This window comes from Anopheles arabiensis, chromosome 3 (genome assembly GCF_016920715.1).
Source record: "Anopheles arabiensis isolate DONGOLA chromosome 3, AaraD3, whole genome shotgun sequence".
NCBI lineage: Eukaryota > Metazoa > Arthropoda > Insecta > Diptera > Culicidae > Anopheles > Anopheles arabiensis.
In genome coordinates, this window is record NC_053518.1 from 17,805,380 (window position 1) to 17,822,638 (window position 17,259).

The 17,259-nt window shown below is 46.3% G+C and overlaps 2 protein-coding genes and 1 long non-coding RNA gene across 13 annotated transcripts in view; 2 read left to right on the top strand and 1 right to left on the bottom strand.

The window, feature by feature from the left end:
• LOC120903018 (trafficking kinesin-binding protein milt) overlaps positions 1-9,465 on the top strand; it is an 89,055-nt gene extending 79,590 nt beyond the window's left edge. For all 11 annotated transcript variants that reach the window (XM_040312195.1, XM_040312196.1, XM_040312194.1 and 8 more), the window contains 4 exons: positions 3,249-3,527; positions 5,758-5,958; positions 6,104-7,675; positions 7,743-9,465. In XM_040312195.1, the coding sequence (XP_040168129.1) occupies positions 3,249-3,527; positions 5,758-5,958; positions 6,104-7,675; positions 7,743-8,728 (3,038 nt within the window). In that variant the 3' untranslated portion in view covers positions 8,729-9,465. The remainder of the gene's footprint in view (positions 1-3,248; positions 3,528-5,757; positions 5,959-6,103; positions 7,676-7,742) is intronic.
• Positions 9,466-14,264: 4,799 nt separating this feature from the next.
• Positions 14,265-14,880, top strand: LOC120903021. Its single transcript, XR_005739525.1, has 2 exons — positions 14,265-14,412; positions 14,487-14,880. It is a non-coding gene; the product is annotated as an uncharacterized LOC120903021 (long non-coding RNA).
• Positions 14,881-14,884: 4 nt separating this feature from the next.
• LOC120903020 (phosphoglycerate kinase) lies at positions 14,885-16,906 on the bottom strand. The gene is made up of 3 exons (XM_040312201.1): positions 16,682-16,906; positions 16,216-16,564; positions 14,885-16,004 (listed from the first exon to the last, which is right to left on the bottom strand). Exons 1-3 carry the CDS (start codon positions 16,741-16,743, stop codon positions 15,168-15,170), a joined length of 1,248 nt encoding a protein of 415 aa, XP_040168135.1. The 5' UTR covers positions 16,744-16,906; the 3' UTR covers positions 14,885-15,167.
• Between the last annotated feature and the right edge of the window lie 353 nt (positions 16,907-17,259).

The following is a 17,259-nucleotide window of genomic DNA, read 5'->3' on the forward strand; positions in this document are numbered from 1 at the left end:
AATCGAGTTAGCCTTCTACACGACTCCCTTTCCACCAGGAGAGAACTCTTGTACGCAGGCAGGAAATGGTTGCAATCGAATTAGCGAACCCGCGGATGGACGATGGATCGCACCAGCGGAGAGAAGCAAACGGCGGCTGCCAAGTGAAGTGAAAGGTCGAAACAGTTTCACCGAAAACCTGGCGGGTGACCAACCAAGAGGTTAATAAGAGAAGCTGTCTGTTTCGTAATGTGTATAATGTACGATCGATCGCGCTGGATGATCGTACATCAACAAACAGGCGCAAACGCTTTATTAGCCCTCCAGCTTTGTATTTTCCTGGCAAACGATAAGTGGTTTTTCTGTGGCCGAGAGCTGGCGGGCTAAGTAATTGGATCGTTTGATTGTTGGTAGTTTTGGGGGGTGATTGGAAAATGGGTGTAGGAAGCTGAACCTCTATTAACAGTACGAAGCAAATGCGGACGCGTAGTGTAGTACCAAACGGACGGTCTTACATGTCAAAGGTCATGAGTTCAAATCTTAATGCAGGGGGGAAAATAGCTCATTCGGAAAAGCGCCTTTTATAAGCAACAGGTTGTTATTAGATACACTTTTACGGCTGATCATGACTAAGACAAAGGAACGATAGGTAATTCTTTCATGGTAATATGAAAAGAGAATAATGTTTAAAAAACATGTTAACTTTGATCGTGTGAACAATCAAAATCACAAAGATCACAATTTTGGCACACTTCTCACGCTGCTCAACCAACTATAGATTGCAGCCAGATTTCTTTCTAACATTTCCACAATTGAACAATATGCCTGAGTAATCGAAGGCATTACTGGATAGAGAAAAAAATCCCAGAAACCCTCAATTCGAAAGCTCCTTGGCGTTGCATTTCGATAACGATCTTCGATTTGTTTTGTTTGGCCCACCGGGAGGCCAACACTTCTCCCCACTGGCACGAATTTAGAGACTTGCTGCCCTCCCTGAGGAGACTGTTTGACGCAAAATAAATGAAGACATTTTAACAACAGTACCAGCAGAGTAGCAAAGGCGCAACAACAGTAAAAGAAGGAGTGCTCGTCCCAATCACAGGGCCTGATGAATGGAAACTTTGTTACGGAACAATTGTTATTGCCAGTACATTCGTGACATTTACCATTTGGCTTTTCGAGCTCTTCTCGGTGGTAAGTAAGAGCACCCCCGTGGTGGTACCCCCGTTTGCTGTTAACAGGCTTGTTTAATTTGAGCCATTTCTCGTTCAGATCGTGTTTTTGTGCTTTTAAAGGTATTAACTTTCCACCAAAAAAACACAACGTGTACGTGTCATTCCCCGTGGAGAGAACGACGGATTGATCATACCCCAGTCATCTCTTTAGGCTGAGCGTGAAATTTGCACCTCACCACCAGCTCCCCCTATTATTTCCTAAACAATGCGACACAACAATTTTGCCATCTCGTAGAGGAATCTTTAAGCAAATAATAATAGCAAATGGAATGAATCGGGCTTGGCGCCCATAATGGTTGGTTGCATAATGACTTCATTAAAAGGGTGGCGGCGCACGATCGGACGTACAGAGGACGGGCGCCAGCGCTTTTCTTTCGCGACCGTTCTTATCCCCTTTGGGTCACGAAGTCATCAATGTCAAATGTACTTTTTGTTCGCTTGATTGAGCGTCTTTTGGGTTGGTTTGGTGTGTGGGGGGGGGGCGCTGTTTTCCATTTTCTTTTAACCGTATTGGGTGAAATGAAACGCGAGGGGCAACTGAGGCTCCTCGGGTTGTGTACGATTGTGTCAGGTGGTGTAGCTGTTTAACATCTTATTTGTTTAGCTTTTTATGGCATTGAAAATGGGCACGATTTTCTACGGGGGTGAAGAGTGGCGCAATTAATCCAATGTGATACAATTAAATGTATCGTATTGTTATGGCTGGAACACGTGTGTGTTGGGTTGAGTGTGATTTTTATTTCATTAGCGTACGTAATAGTTAGTTTGGCTTGGTTCAATTCCTAAAAGCGCCGTTCTATTTATGCAATCTTTTGCTGTGGTACCGCTGGTAGCTTTCTACAAGATAGCGCTTCGTCAATGATGATACTCCTTGCTTGGCAAACAAAAATGTTTTTGTTTTGATGACGATCCGTCACGAGTCAGCATATTGTTGGGCTGCTGCTGCTGCCTTCCGATTGCTGACGCAAAACTGGATCATCCGTCATCGGCGAGAAAGAAAAAAAACCGGCAGCACCCAGACGCTCCACCGTGAACGACTTTTGGACGCGCAAAGTTGCATAATACGAAAATCTTCAAATTGCATCTTGTTCGTTTCGCCCTTACGTTGTTGTTTAACTTTTGAGCGTTTTAAGCGTCAGCATCTCTTCTCCCATTGAGAAAGAAAGACCAGCGAACAAAAAAAAGAGCCATTTCTTTTCCGCAACATAATGACCGTTGTGTGTGTGTGTGTGTGTGTTGTGTTGTGTTGGGTAAAAATTAAAACAAAACAAAAAGAAGGCTGTTTAAAAACAAAACCAAAAAACACTGGAAACGGGTGCGAAGCATTCGATGGTGGTGTTTATAATTGGGCGAAGGAAAGGATACACTCCATTGCGCGTTCCAATACTTTGCTACCGTAACCACCGCCGTACCCTTTTGGAGCTATTTAAAAGGGAGTGGAAATTGTCCTGTGCTGGGAATTGGATTACGTACAGAAGGGGGGAAATTATTGTTGTTTGGCGGTCTTGCTTTGGACATTCGTCTGCTACAGCATACACTTTTCATGAACGTTTTTCAATTATTGTTTGAATGGTCTCTTTCTGTGTGTGACGGAAGTGTACTTGAGGCTCTTTCGTGACTGTGTGAACAAAGCTTCACTGCTGTTTGTTCGAACAAAAGATTAAATGGTACAGCTAGCAAATGTGTTTGCGTGTTCCACGATCGTGTTTATCGATTGACAATCATTCATATGTAGCCTATTCTATGTGTATAATCCTGGTTATTATTTATCTTTTCCGATCAGCTCCATCCTGCACGCCATACATGAATGGACTTGGTAGTATAGCAATGGAAGATATGTTTAGCTTTGTGTTATGTTTATTTTTAGCTCGGTTTATTGTATTTATCTCCTTCAGATCTTACTTACTGTGGCCTGTGAAAGCTCAACTACTGGAGCTATACTTACGAACGGAGTCCCTCCTATCCGCCGCACATACAGCTTTGACTAATGACAACTCTGTTTCTCTCTTTTGCACCCTCCACTCCCTTTCACAGTCCTATGCGGTAACCGAGTGAGCCAAATGACCCGCGCGTACGATGACATAGATGCCGTAACGCGCCTGCTGGAAGAGAAGGAAAAGGACCTCGAGCTAACGGTGCAGATTGGCAAGGAGCTGCTAGCGCAGAACACGCACCTCGAGAACCGGGTCGCCGAGCTGGTGCAGGAGCTCAAGACGACGAACGAAAACCGGGCGCAGCTCTCGCACGAGCTGCATCAGAAGATCGAGCTGATCGGAATACTGACGAACGATGCCGACGACACCAGTGAGAATGGTAAGCTATCACGAGGGGCACTGATGCCATTAAGCTTTATGATATTTAACAAATGTTAGTATGAAAGATATAAGTGCTCAAAATGCTGAGTAAATATCTCCAAATCTACTCGAAAATAACTTCAATTTTTCGGTGAATTCTACATGAATCGCACACGTGCGGGAGAATCAAATATTACTTTCCCCTTATGAGCCTTTTGAAAGTGATAAGCGATTAAGTGTTGCCCTTTGGCCCTATCCGTGACAGAAGAATAGGGTACCTAAATTAATAGTTTCCATAACACTTTCACTCACCAGCACCTAGCTTAAGCGCCTCTAGAGGTGTGTGTGTTCAATGCGGAACAATGTAGCATTGCATATGCTTCCATCCCACCGCCAACCATTGCCGTTCGGTTCTACTCACGTTAGCCACTATCAAAATAAGCCCCCTTTTGTTTTGTAACCACTATTTTCTATCGGCGAATCAGCATTGCGTTGTTTGGTACACTCTCGAGCACGGTTCGATCGAGCGACGTGAGTGAAAGCTCTTGGAAACGGTTGATTAACTATCTGCCTGGGTGTCCCTCCAGCGACAGCCATAGAACGTCGACAACGGTTAATAGGGAAGAGTTATGTTTGCTTCCCTGCCGACGAGTCGCAGCCATTTCAATACCGCATGTTGTAAGATTGCCACCTTAGACAAGGCAAATAGTGTGTGGTGGTGCTGTTGCATCATAGGAGAAGACCGGTGACGTCCACTGGAAGCGATAAGTTGGCAAAGAACTTGACATCCTCAAACACTTCACCTGCCTGAGAGTGCGCGCCTTATCGCGCGAGGCAAATGAAAAATAACATCCCTGCTGGACGCGGTTCTTCGCAGGTTACCGGCTTTTTAATTAGCGAACGAACAGAATCAACGACTCGGCGCTGTGCTCTTGGTGTTATCGCTAAAGCAATCGCGAGCGATCGCCCACACACACACACACACAGAGTTGCTTATCAAGAGCACCACTCATCTTCATCTTCATCCCCGGTTCGAGCCGTTGCGGCGCAATTGTAGCGACATTTGCACGTAGCTTTGCAGTACGAATGCATCGCGAGGAGAAGGTAGTGCAGTGTTGTTGTGGTGCATATGTTCAGTGGCAAGTGTTCTAATTTTAATTTTTACACACAAACACACACACGAACACACAATAGTGCCGGAAGGTGATATACGGGTTGCAGCGAAAGGTAAATTGTTTGCTTTTGGAACTCCAGCCACTCCTCTGCATCGTTATTCTGTGCGGTAATGGAATTATATCGAGCTGAAAATCGATGACAGAGAACTGTGTGGGTTCGCCTGGTTTCTCGTCGTGTCTGCTCGTGTTTTTGGGCGCGCACACCTACCACCCATCGGCCGGGGGTGGTGGTGGCTCGTCGTGTGTTGTAATCGTCCTTTTCGGGTCGTCAGAAAATGGACAAAACAACAAATGCGCGAAAAAAAGTCGGCTGAAATAGAAAATCAATAACGAAAGCAAAACTGGAGCTTATTTGTTTGTTCCGTTCCCAACTGTGTTACGAAATGCTCCATCGCGTGCCTGTGGTGTGCCTGGCACCTCCCAAAACGAAGCTGATCCTCTGCACTGGGCACTGGGAAAGGTGTTCCGTTCGCAGTCGGAAACGGTTATCGGTGGCGGCATGTCCGATGGCATGCAAAACTAAGCTCACTCTCGCGCTATTGGCGTGGATGGATTGATTATTGACCTCATCCTTGTCGTCCCCCATCGCCCCTCAGTTCGGTCCGGTGTTGATGGTTCAATCGTGCTAAAGGGCAACCAGTGAAAAGCAAAACAAACACCCGGGAGACTGCCTCAGTCCGTTTGGTCAAGCCTCCGTGGGCCTGTCTCTAAATGAAGTGAAGTGTGTAGGTTTGGGCAGCCACAGTAGTGCTTTCTGGCTGCAGCGTGAATAAAAGGAGATAAGAGAACACCTCCTTCGTACCTTCTTTCCTCTTCTTTTGCGCTGCCCCTTTCGATGGCGTTGATTCGTGCAGTGGCGATGCCGTGTTACCAGCGCCCGCGCTCGAACGGCTTATCATCGGCGGTAGTAGCAACTACGACGAAGTGCTTTTGCTTGCGAATACTCTGTACGGAATCTCTCAACTTTCTCGCGCTCTTAAACCCCATATGAAGTCTCTCTCTCCCTATCCCTCTCTTGTGGCAATTCGTATTCTAATGCAAATTTGTGGCTGGTTCTACTATCATTTCCCGCAGTCACACCGACGGCATCGAAGTCGATCAACCTGGAGCTGCTGCAGCGGAAGGTTAAGCAGCTGGAGGACGAAAACAAATCCCTGCGCACCGAAACCGCCCAGCTAGTGAAGGAGACGGACGAGTGCGAGGAGCAGGAGCGCAGGCTGATGGCGGACATCGCGAACCAGCTTACCACGGCCAACAGCGAGTTTGACGGTTTAAGTAAGTATTGCTTGTAGCTCTTATCTACTGTGTATGGATGTGAATTGTGTCTAGTTACGTTACGCTCAAGATCCAGCTCTCTCTTACCACACTTCATCTCTAATCTCCTTATCGAATCCACTCTTATCACTCTATCACGCTGCAGATTTGGAACTCGAACGACTGAAGGAGGAAAACCGGCTACAGCATGAGCAGATCATCAGCCTTACCGGGCGGCTCGCGGACGCCGAGATACGGCTCCATCAGCTGACCTCCGAAAACGAGGAAGCATCGTCGCTGCTCAGCATCACCAAAGAAAACCAAAACCTGCTGGCGGGCGAGCTGGCCGAGTTCAAGCTGCGCTACCAGGAGGTGCTGAACCTGCTGCAGGAGGCCCAGGAGCAGCTGCGCCGGCAGCGGAAACGCTCCCAGCCGCTCGCGCGCAGCTCGCTCATTCCCGGCATTACGGGAATGCCGGCCGCGCCCGATTCGCTCCAGTCGGAGCTGATGGAAACGTCCCTCTACTCGGAGCACAGCCTTGACTCGGGCATCGATTCGGTGCGGGGCGGTATCGGTGGTGGCGGCTCCATGATGGGTGGTATGATGACCGGCTCCCAGCAGCAGGTTCCCGCCTATCGGAAGGTGTTCGAGACGGTCCGCTCGGCCAGCCGGGCAAATCCGAACGGGTTCAGCGATAGTTTCTCGCAGCTCGGTTCGATGACGATGAGTTCCTCCTCGCAGCCGCGCATGGCACCATACGTTTACCCCGGACTGGGCGGTACGACCGGCAACGGCAGCGGCGGCAGCAATGCGGGCATCACGACGATGACACACTCCTACAAGAGCGGTTCGTCCGTGTACAGCACGATGTACGGCGGTGGTGGCGGCAGTTCGCTCGGTGGACGTACGTACTCGCGCGAAAGTCTAACCGCCGACTCGGAGGATGGCTATCCGGGTCCAGCCCAAACAGGCATCCCGGGTGCACCGGGCGCGAAGGATCTGGAAGCGGCCCTGAAGCGTCTTACCCCGGCGGAGGTGCTAGCGAGACGGGCGATGCTGCAGCACGCTCCGCTCGGCACGTACAGCTACGACGAGCAGCCTGCGGGCATTCCGCTCGGCTGCCGCACACCGGACAGTATTATGTCGACCGGTTCGTCGGGCCTGTCGTCGTCGTCGGCCGCCGGCAACGGCCAGTGGCGCCTTCCGGAGAAGCTGCAGATCGTGAAACCGATCGAGGGCTCGCAAACGCTGCACCACTGGTCGCGGCTTGCCACGCCCACCCTGAGCGGGCTGCTCGAGGAGCGGCCGGGCGTGACGATACGCGGTGGCCGCGGGCTGGACGAGCTGGGCCTGCAAACTTACTCGCTGTCCGACGTGGAGGAGGACGAAGACACGGAAGACCATCCGGGCAAGCGGTTCCAATCGTTCGGCTGCACCTACACGTACACCAACAGCACGGTGCTGCATCCGGACGACGGTACGACGGCGGTTACGTTCAGTTTGCCACCCTCGCAAATGTCCTCCCAGATGACGTCCGAGTGTCCGACGCGACAGCCGACCGCACCGTCAACGCCCCGCTCCAGCCTGTCGCGGCGCAACTCCTGCTCAACGTTCAGCGTGAACATGGGGCTGGCGTCGATGCTGAACGAGCGTGGCATTAAAGCCGTTACACCGAGTGCCCTTAATACGCCCGCCGGGCCCAACTACTCACCCACGGTGACACCCTGCAATAGTCCTGGTAAGTGCGAGCCATTTTTAATCCCTTCAAATTGGATGTTTAAATTAATTTTCTCTTATTCTACCAGATGGTTCACCCACTCGTTCAATGTCTCCGGAACCACCGCTCCTATCCGGGCTGCTCGCCTCGACGGCCGACATCCTGCGCAAGCGGTTCGTCGCCTCGACCGGCGGCCAGCACAGTTCCGCCGATCCGGCCGATCGTCCATCGAGAATAATGACCCGCAACAAGGTCGCGCTGTCGCGGCTGGAAAAGAAAGCGCTTCGCTCGATCAAGATCATGGAAAAGGTGGAAAGCATCGGGCTGGAGAACATTATGCTACCGCCGCAGCATCCACCGGGTATCAGTCCGCTTGCCCTGCACGGCACCTCGGCCCTCTACACGGCAGCCGCCTCCGGTCGCGGCCGTAGCCCGATGGCACAGCTTACCAGCCTCAAACACATGCAGGACCAGCGACGCAAAGCTCAGCAGCAGCAGGCGGACGATCTTGTAACGATCGACAAGGAAACGATCAAAGCGGTCCTAACGAAGGGTCTGTCGCACGACAGCCTGAAGAGCATGGCTTCCTCGTCCGGCGCGAGCAGTGGCATCAGTACAGCGATGTCCTCCGACTCGGACAGCTCATCCGTGGCGAGCTTTGACTCGGAACCCCGCACCAAGGACACGACCAGCGGTGCCAGCTCGGCTGCTACCAACACCAATACCGCCTCCCCAACGACAGCGGCCCGGCTGAAGCAGATGCAGCGGCAGAAATCGCGACGCAATCTACTGAACGGTGCGAACGGTGGCTCCCAGCGGCCGGATCTCGGCACGGTGAACGGTTCCAGCCGTCCCGGGGTACGACCGGACCTTGGCACAGTGGGCAGCAAAGCAACGGGCAAAACTGGTGGCAACAGCAGCACCGGTGGAAGTGGCAAGGACAGCCGCAGCAAACAGCAATCGACGGCAACTGCTGCAGCACCGGCGGTTAAGGAAGAAAGCCGTTCACTCGGTCAGAGTGTGTACGGTACGATCAGCTCGTTGCTGTTTGGCCGCAAGGGTGGTTTGCTGTAAGAACACTAGCGAGAGCAGTGAAGGACACAAAGACGACCGCGGCAGCCACAGCAGTACATGCGCGGGTCCGGCTGAAAAAAAACCCATTATGTTGGTAGCCGTCACAGTTTACATCCACCTTTGTTCGTATAATTTTAACCCACAAACAGATTATTTCCTATATTCATTTAGTGTGCCCATCATATCCTCGTTCTGTAAAGTTTTAGTACATCCCCTAGTGCGCAAGCAAGACAAAAAACACACACGCACATATTCTACACAATAATACCTCCAAAATGGCAACAATTACCCCGCGAGGAAAAGTTATTTTGCATACCTTCAGGGGACGAAATCCAATAAGAATCCTTCTATTTGCCGTGCGCGCTCGCTGAGAGTAAAACAGATACACCTTTTCTCGCTTCCCTCGTTTTTGGAGGGAAAAGAGGAATGCGGGCTCTCCCTACACCACCTGAAACCATTCAAGCAAGCAAGGAATTACGGAAAATCAGGCTTACTCTCTCGTATGCACAACACTGCCGGGTGCTGGTTTTTTTGTTTGTCCAGTTAGAAACTTCAGTATTTGTTCGACATTAGTCCTTTCTTGGTGCTTTTCCACTCTATATACGGTGGCAGCTCAGTGTTACTAGCAGGCATAAAGTGTAGTCAAATTACGAACATTCCGGTGCTCATTCAGTGCCAGACCACTGAGAACTGATATAAAAACCATCGTTAAATAAAGATGGTGTTTAGAAACTGTAGGCAACATTTCTTTACGAAGCTTCCATTTCCCAACTATCCCGAGAGACGTTTTTTCCTATTTCTTTCACAAATCACTGTCCATGTTTTCCCTTGCAAATTTTTCCTTGCAAATTTTCCCTCCATGCTTTTTAGGATAACATTTTTCGAATTAAATTATCTCTAACTAGTCTTGCTATTGCCTCAAACAAACGTGATGATGAGAGAGGAATGCTGATTTCAGGAAGCTTTTTCGCTGCCTACTTGATCGCTGCAACGTTGGCAAGCTTACGGTTTGGGTGGCGTTTAGGGATGTTTAGGAGCCGCATGGTAGATTGAAGCTTCAGTTCCTGCCCTTTCTGGTGTAGTCGACACGGATTTTACGTACACGTCACAAGCATAATGTGAAATGATTTAGGGGAAGGTAGGTAAAGACGGACACGCTAAGGGAAATGGTAAAAATCTAGGGATATATAAGTGCAACGACCTAGAAAATGTGCATATATTATCTTACACTAATGTTTCATCAGAAAATGTGTTGAAACTTTTAAGTTTCCATTGATTTTTGTGTTTTTTCATGAATGAAAAACATGATTTTTTTCGGGCGGTTTTGAAATGTTCGGGTAAGACGGACACCTGATATGGGAAAGATGGACACCATGAAGGGTAAGATGGACACCTGTAGAAAACGTTGGAAAGTGAAGAGTTTTACAGTATTTTAACAAATTCTATCGCTTTCCTCGTCCTGGTACGTTTATAAACCAATTCTTGGCCTATTGCAACGGCGATTCATTCAGCCGTGGTTTTAGAAATTGTAAGCTTCGCTTCTAATATATCGTAGAATGCAGCATCTAAAGCATTATTGAATAACGCACACTTTTAGCTGACGTTGCTCCAGCTTACAGAACAACAGTCTAGAACTGCCTTTAAGGAAATTACTACGCGAAAAGACCACGACCCCAGTATTTTTTGAGGGACTTGTTAATAGTTTAATCCATTTTCCACCATGTCAAAATTCAACATTTGATGTTTGTAATCCCATAGAATTTCTCATCTATTCCTGAACAATGTCGTATCAATGCCTAATCTTTTTATTGTTTAAAGTTGTCCAAGTCGTGACAAGATATTGGATTTCGTGAAGCACCTCATCAGCGTCGAGCGTGTAATAGCATAACGAATGGCTACTATTTTGACCGGTGTTTCATTTCTCGCTTATTTCAATACTTTCTCTACTTACTGATTGATTTATAGTATCGGAATACCCTTATTTAAGGTATTTGAAGAAATATATTCATCACAAATTGATATAAGAAGTAAAAAAATGAATAAATTCGGTGTCCATCTTTCCCTACAACAAGGTGTCCGTCTTTCCCGCTTTGGTGTCAGAATGTTTAAACCACCAAAAAACAATATTTTGTATTGCTTTTATCCTCGTTCTTTCGCCAGTTTTTTCATTAATGATCACGACAACCCATTCATGAAATAAAACTTCCGGAAATATAAACAATACAAGTTGTAGAGCTTAAGATCCGTAGTAGTCAAATTAGATCCACAAGGATGCTCATGATTCAAAGTTTATTTTGTTCGTGGATTTAACCAATTTTGCATATATATTGCCAAAAATGTTCTCAAATGTGTTGTTCAACTTTAAGTTAGGATGCTGCATTGTTGATTTTTTCGAAAATTTCCATTTTGATGCATTTATGAGAAGTGTCCATCTTACCCGCAGTGTCCGTCTTTACCTACCTTCCCCTACTCCTTTTTTTTAATCAGACTCCAAAAGTATCTTATTTTTTCTAGTCCAATGAACAACGAATACACATTTCATTTTCTATTTCCCTGTTCTAGAAGCTGTTTAAACGCCCTCTAATGCAGTACTGTATAAATCTTGCTTACTGATCGTACATACAATACAAACTCTCTCACACACAATTGATTCAAGTCCGGTTCCGACCCTTTCCGCAAAACAAAACAAAACAAAAAACACTCTTAAGGAAAAGCTCGTGTAAACCCATCGATGGACGAATCAATGAGAGGTAACAGGCAAAGCTGTAAATTAGAAGACAATCCCCATTTCATGTGCGGTAATGAGATGAACTCGCTCGGCTCTTATCGTACTTCCACAGTCTTTGTTTAGCATCCTTTAGCATCTCTCAAGCTTTGGAGAAAGAATCAGCACAATCTTTACGCACTGTTTTGCTACCTGTACACTGTTCAAAGCACCACTTTCTTATACATATATCGGCAAAATACGATATAGCTTTATGTAAGACAACACCACTCCCTGTAGAACTGTAACAACATCTACATCTTTCTGCCTATTTTTAAAACAATGCAGTAACATAGGGTACATTCTTGAATAGCAAATCGATCAGTGAAGGGATAATACAGTGCTGCAATTATAGGGTGAACTAACTCTAACTTTATTTTAAAAAAAACTTTCTTTCTATACTCTATTTAATTTGATAACATTTGAGACAGAGGGGTACATGAGAGATTTTGTGAGTTAAACGAGATAAATCTGGCGATTAATTTAGCTATTTTTTCACCTCCAGATTTTCCTTTACTTCTGTTCAGCTGAGAGCTTTTTGTAGCCTCGTAGTGTAGATAGAGAAAAAGTGGTACTAAAAAAATGCTTGTCAAAAAAGGATATGATTAGAGAGCTCGTTAGTAGCTGCACAACAAGTAGCTGGTTTCGCATTGAAGCAAAAAAAAACATAAGAACCGCGGAGAAATGGCATAGTTTAGTTACGATTGGTTATCACTCTTGTCCCTCTCGATAACGAATTGGCTTTCGTAGACTGTGTGATTTGGATAAGTTTTTTTTTTCGGAAAAAAAACCTTTTTTTGGTTAGTATGTACGCTCACTACAACACACAATAGAAAACGAATTGAGCTGGTTTCTTTCGCGCGAAAGGAAAGGAAAATGACTATGTGAGAGAACGGCGCGTGAAGCAGCAGGGATTGTTGAATCAACTGTATCTGTTTTTTTGTGTGTATTGCTCTATAAAGGAGTAAAAGAGAGAGGCCTTTCCAAAAATGGGTTAAGTTTCGTCGTTGTGACTTTTTTGTGAAGCGTACGTAGGGATCGTTGTACATAGATTGAAGTGTTAATAACACACCACACCCCATTTCTTACCCCGAAGCCTAAGAGGAAGAAAAAACGTGCTACTTTTAAATCCAATGGTGGATAAGTTGGAAACGAAACACAGACAGACGAGAAGACTATTAAACAGATTAAAGAAAGCTTATATCAACCTTTCCCCCTCTCCCGCAGAATGCTACTGGCTGTTGTAGATAATTATTAAAATAGTGCGCAAAAACAACACACAAAACACAATACAAACAAAGTGAAACTAAATTACAAAAAATAATATAACGACGACAAGGGGATAAAAGTGGGAGGGAAAAGGAAAGGTTGTGTTAATTGTGTGTGTTTCAACCAAGAAGCATCACAAGGAATGGATAAGCAAAGAATGGATGCGTGTGTGTGTGAAATGAAAACAGATTGTTGTTACACATTGCAAAATAGTTGTAACGAAAGTAAGAAAGAGAATGTTAAGTATTTATTTTTATATAGAACAAAGAAGGTAATAAAATAAAGATATGAAATCAATAAACGATGAAAACGAAAACAAAACACAGTTTAATTGAAAACAAAAAGAAATGATTAAGTTATTTAAGATGGAAATAAAACCGTATGTAAAATGGGTAACAACGCGGGAACATTTAACACATATAATATGCTACTAACATTACCAATTGTTGCTTTGAAAAGCAGAACATAGAACGAGAAAAAGAGGGAAAAAACAGAAAAAGTGTCACAAATACCACAGCCAGAAAGGATAGTGGATCTGGGATTTCTTTTCTCTTTATAAAACCATTCATTATACGAAGCACTGTAACAAATTTCAATTACACAGCAATATACTACATAACGAGTACACAGCAGATTAAAAAGTGGGCAAAATGAAACCATTGAAGTGGAATTAAATTCACACTGACAGAGGTTTAATATACGGCAGCGGCAGCAGAAAGTTCATGACTGGTGTGGATGAAATGTGTTACTTACATGGATAGAGATTGTTACAACAACGGAACGGAACGGCAAGCTGGTTTGCTTGTGACCGGCAATTATGATGATGGTGAAAAATTAAACACCCGTTTTCAAGTTCTTCCTCTCGTAGAAAGGAAAGGCAAGTGAGTTACGATAAATAAAAAAAATAAATGATACAAGAATTGTTGTTTTTATTTTTGATCACGACACGAATTTAATATTTTATTTTACTGATACAAGTATGAAAATATTGTTTATTTTACTGATTTAAAACTTATCGTAATGAAAGTTTGTGCAGAGATTCAGCAGAACAACCTATTTGAAAACGGTATAAAACATGTCAGGCTATTTAAAGAACTGCTGGTAAACCTTATTAAGGGCTGTTTTAATTGACAAGACATGCTAGTTAATCCTAGATCGTGTAGCTATTGGGGTTAACTATGGCTTCGTTTAATTGTTTTTCAAAGATTTTTGTATGATTCTTGATTATTTTTAACTCATCTCATGCTATATATTAACATATTAATTTATTGCTCCCACATAACATTTAAACAGTTAATAGATTGTGACAGATGAATTCAAAACCAAGGAGCAATAATAAAACATAATTGGAGACCTATTTTATTAACAAAACAAAATCTTGATACAAATTAACAAGCTGTTTCAGACCCAATAAACACCATTCGAAAATTGTCCCCTGGGTATTCGTTTTTCACTCGCCGGTAGAAACATAAACGTCAACATCGCCTGTCAAAATTGATACCGCCGAAAGATCCCCATTCATTTGTGTTGAAGCCGCAAATGAGACCGGAACGTAGAAATGGAACCAAAAATTGATAAAAATCGTGGAAGTATTCGGCGACGCCAATTCGCACATACTTCCGTAGCGATTATATCACATCTTTTACCTCATGTAAGTAAATTAGACAATGGTGCAAGGAAAAAGTGAAGATTAGCCCGATTATTTCTCCCTTTTCAACTTCAAAGGACCCGCTCCAGACACTTCCTACCGACCAAACTACCCTGGAATGATTCATGATGGTGGTTGACGCCATAACGTTTCTGGAAACAATGGCCACAACGCGCCATCAATAGAGATGTAGATAATTCATAATTTGTGTCCATAATTCAGTCGAAAATGTAGCTGCCAAGAGCGTTCTTGTTCAAAACCAATAATTGCAGACAACTTACAGCATAAATCCTTGTTTTGGAAAATGTTTCTACCAACCATTCCGAAAGGTGATCCGATAACTGTGTTTAACTGTGTTCAGTCCACTTGGACGAATTTGGTTGTCATTTTCATGGTTTGCTTCTAAACATATAATGATGCGATTTTAAATTAATAAAATAAAGTCTTACTTCTCCACAATTTCACAAACAACACATCGTTTTTGGGTGTTTATTTTCACGCTAAACTTTTTATTCCTCTATGCAACGAGATAAACGACCATCCTCGAGATCCAAAACATACATTTCCGGACCCTTTTTCGAAGGAGCGACTGATCGGTCTTCCGGTACACGATGGACTGCTTAATGCCATGACTTTGGGGGGGACGAGCACACTTGCCTACACAATAGCACGCGAACAATACGATAACGAGAGTAGTAGTGACTGTAGTAATGCTTCTTAGTGAGTAATAATGAGAGTGGTTGCGCCTCGCGTCATATTTACGCACTGCTGAGCGCATCCACACCCGGCAGCACCTTGCCCTCGAGCAGCTCCAGCGACGCACCGCCACCGGTCGACACGTGCGACACCTGCGACTCGGTGCCCCACTTGGCGCAGCACGACGCCGTATCGCCGCCGCCAATGATCGAGACCGTGCCGGCCTTGGTCGCCGCCACCACCCCATCCATCAGCGACTTGGTGCCATTGGCAAAGTTGGGGAACTCGAACACACCGGGCGGTCCGTTCCAGACGATGATCTTGGAGCGGGCGATCGGGGCCGCGAACGCTTCGCGCGACTTCGGCCCAATGTCCAGGCCCATGTGGCCGGCCGGGATGCCGCTGGCCACCGTGGCCTCGCCGGTCGCCGCATCCTCCGCGAACTTGTCGCCCGTCACAAAGTCAACCGGGAGGTGCAGCTGCACATTGTTCTTCTTCGCCTTGTCCACGAGGTTCTGCACGATCTTGGCACCCTCGGCATCGAACAGCGAGCCGCCGATCTCCATGTTGTTCAGCACCTTCAGGAAGGTGAACGCCATACCGCCGCCGATGATCATTTCGTTCACCTTGTCCAGCAGGTTCTCGATCAGCTGGATCTTGTCCGCCACCTTCGCGCCGCCCAGGATGGCCAGGAACGGGCGGGGCGGGTTGTCGAGCGCCTGCGAGAAGTAGCGCAGCTCCTTGTTCAGCAGCAGACCGGCCGCCCGCTGGCTGTAGCCCTCGCCCATCATCGAGCTGTGGGCACGGTGGGCCGTACCGAACGCATCGTTCACGTACACGTCGCCCAGCTTGGCCAAGCTTTCGCGGAATGTTTTCACCTTATCTTTGTCGGCCTTAACCTGTGCATTCCCGAGCCATCGAGGGAAGAAAGAAAGAAAGGAGAAAAACGAAAGTGAGTTCATTATGCAATGCATGAGGGATTGTTCGGGTGATAATCGCAGTGTGCCCGCCAGCGGCAGTAAACAAAGCAGCCACTATTTTTAGCCCTCTGTCCATTGTCTCCGCATCGCCGTTGCTATGGTGATAAGCTGCACCCAGCTGCTCCCTTACCTTATTGCCGCTCGCATCGACACCCTTGCCTTCCTCCTCCACGTAGAAGCGGACGTTTTCCAGCAGGATGACCGAACCCGGAGCCGGATCCTTGCAGGCCGCCTCCACCTCCGCCCCGACGCAATCGTTCAGGAAGGTTACATCACGCCCGAGCAGTTTCTTCAGCTCGTCCGCTACCGGGGCAAGCGTGTACTTGGCGTTTTTGTTACCGTCCGGGCGGCCCAGATGGGACGCCAGCACCACCGACTTGGCACCCTTCTCGAGCGCAAACTTGATGCTGTCGAGCGCGGCCACAATGCGCTGATTGCTGGTAATTTTGCCCTCCTTGATGGGGACGTTGAAATCGACACTGTGGGAAAAAACGGGACGGGGAGCATTGATGATTAAACGAAACGATTCGGGCCATGATAAGGGAACGTGGATCGAACGGATCCAAGAAGGCGGTGATAAAGTGCTTGTAGCTTACCGCATAAACACCCGCTTGCCCTTCAGATCGACGTTTTCGATGCTAAGCTTGTTGAGAGCCATTTTCACAGTCGACAGTAATGCACGGGATAGCTTGCTGATGGTGGAATGGGAACAGATGTACACCGCAATTTTCCAAGTGGATCCAAGGAAAATCAACTCTCGCGCACCGACTCGGCTATTGTTGCTATAACGTCTGTTTGGTAAAATTTTCACCGATCTTGAAATGTGTGAATGTCACATCAAGGGCATCACAGTGGGACCACGGTGCGGTCGATGCGACGTGACATTTGGTGTGAAAAGTTGGGTTATTTTTGCTGATTTTTTTAGTTTTATTAACCAAATAAAACTATTGCTTTAATAAAGTAGGACTTCAAATTGGTGTGTATTTTATGAATATAAATTAAATTGATTTTATTGGTCAATCAAAAAAAACTCAACAATTCATGTAGCGCACCTTTCCGAACGATGCTGCTTAAATGCTCTACGGTACCTCAATGCAGCGTGGAAGCTGTTTAATGGAGGACGAAGAGATTATCGATCGAAAGAGGGATTCCGTTATTTAGTAAAACAATTTAT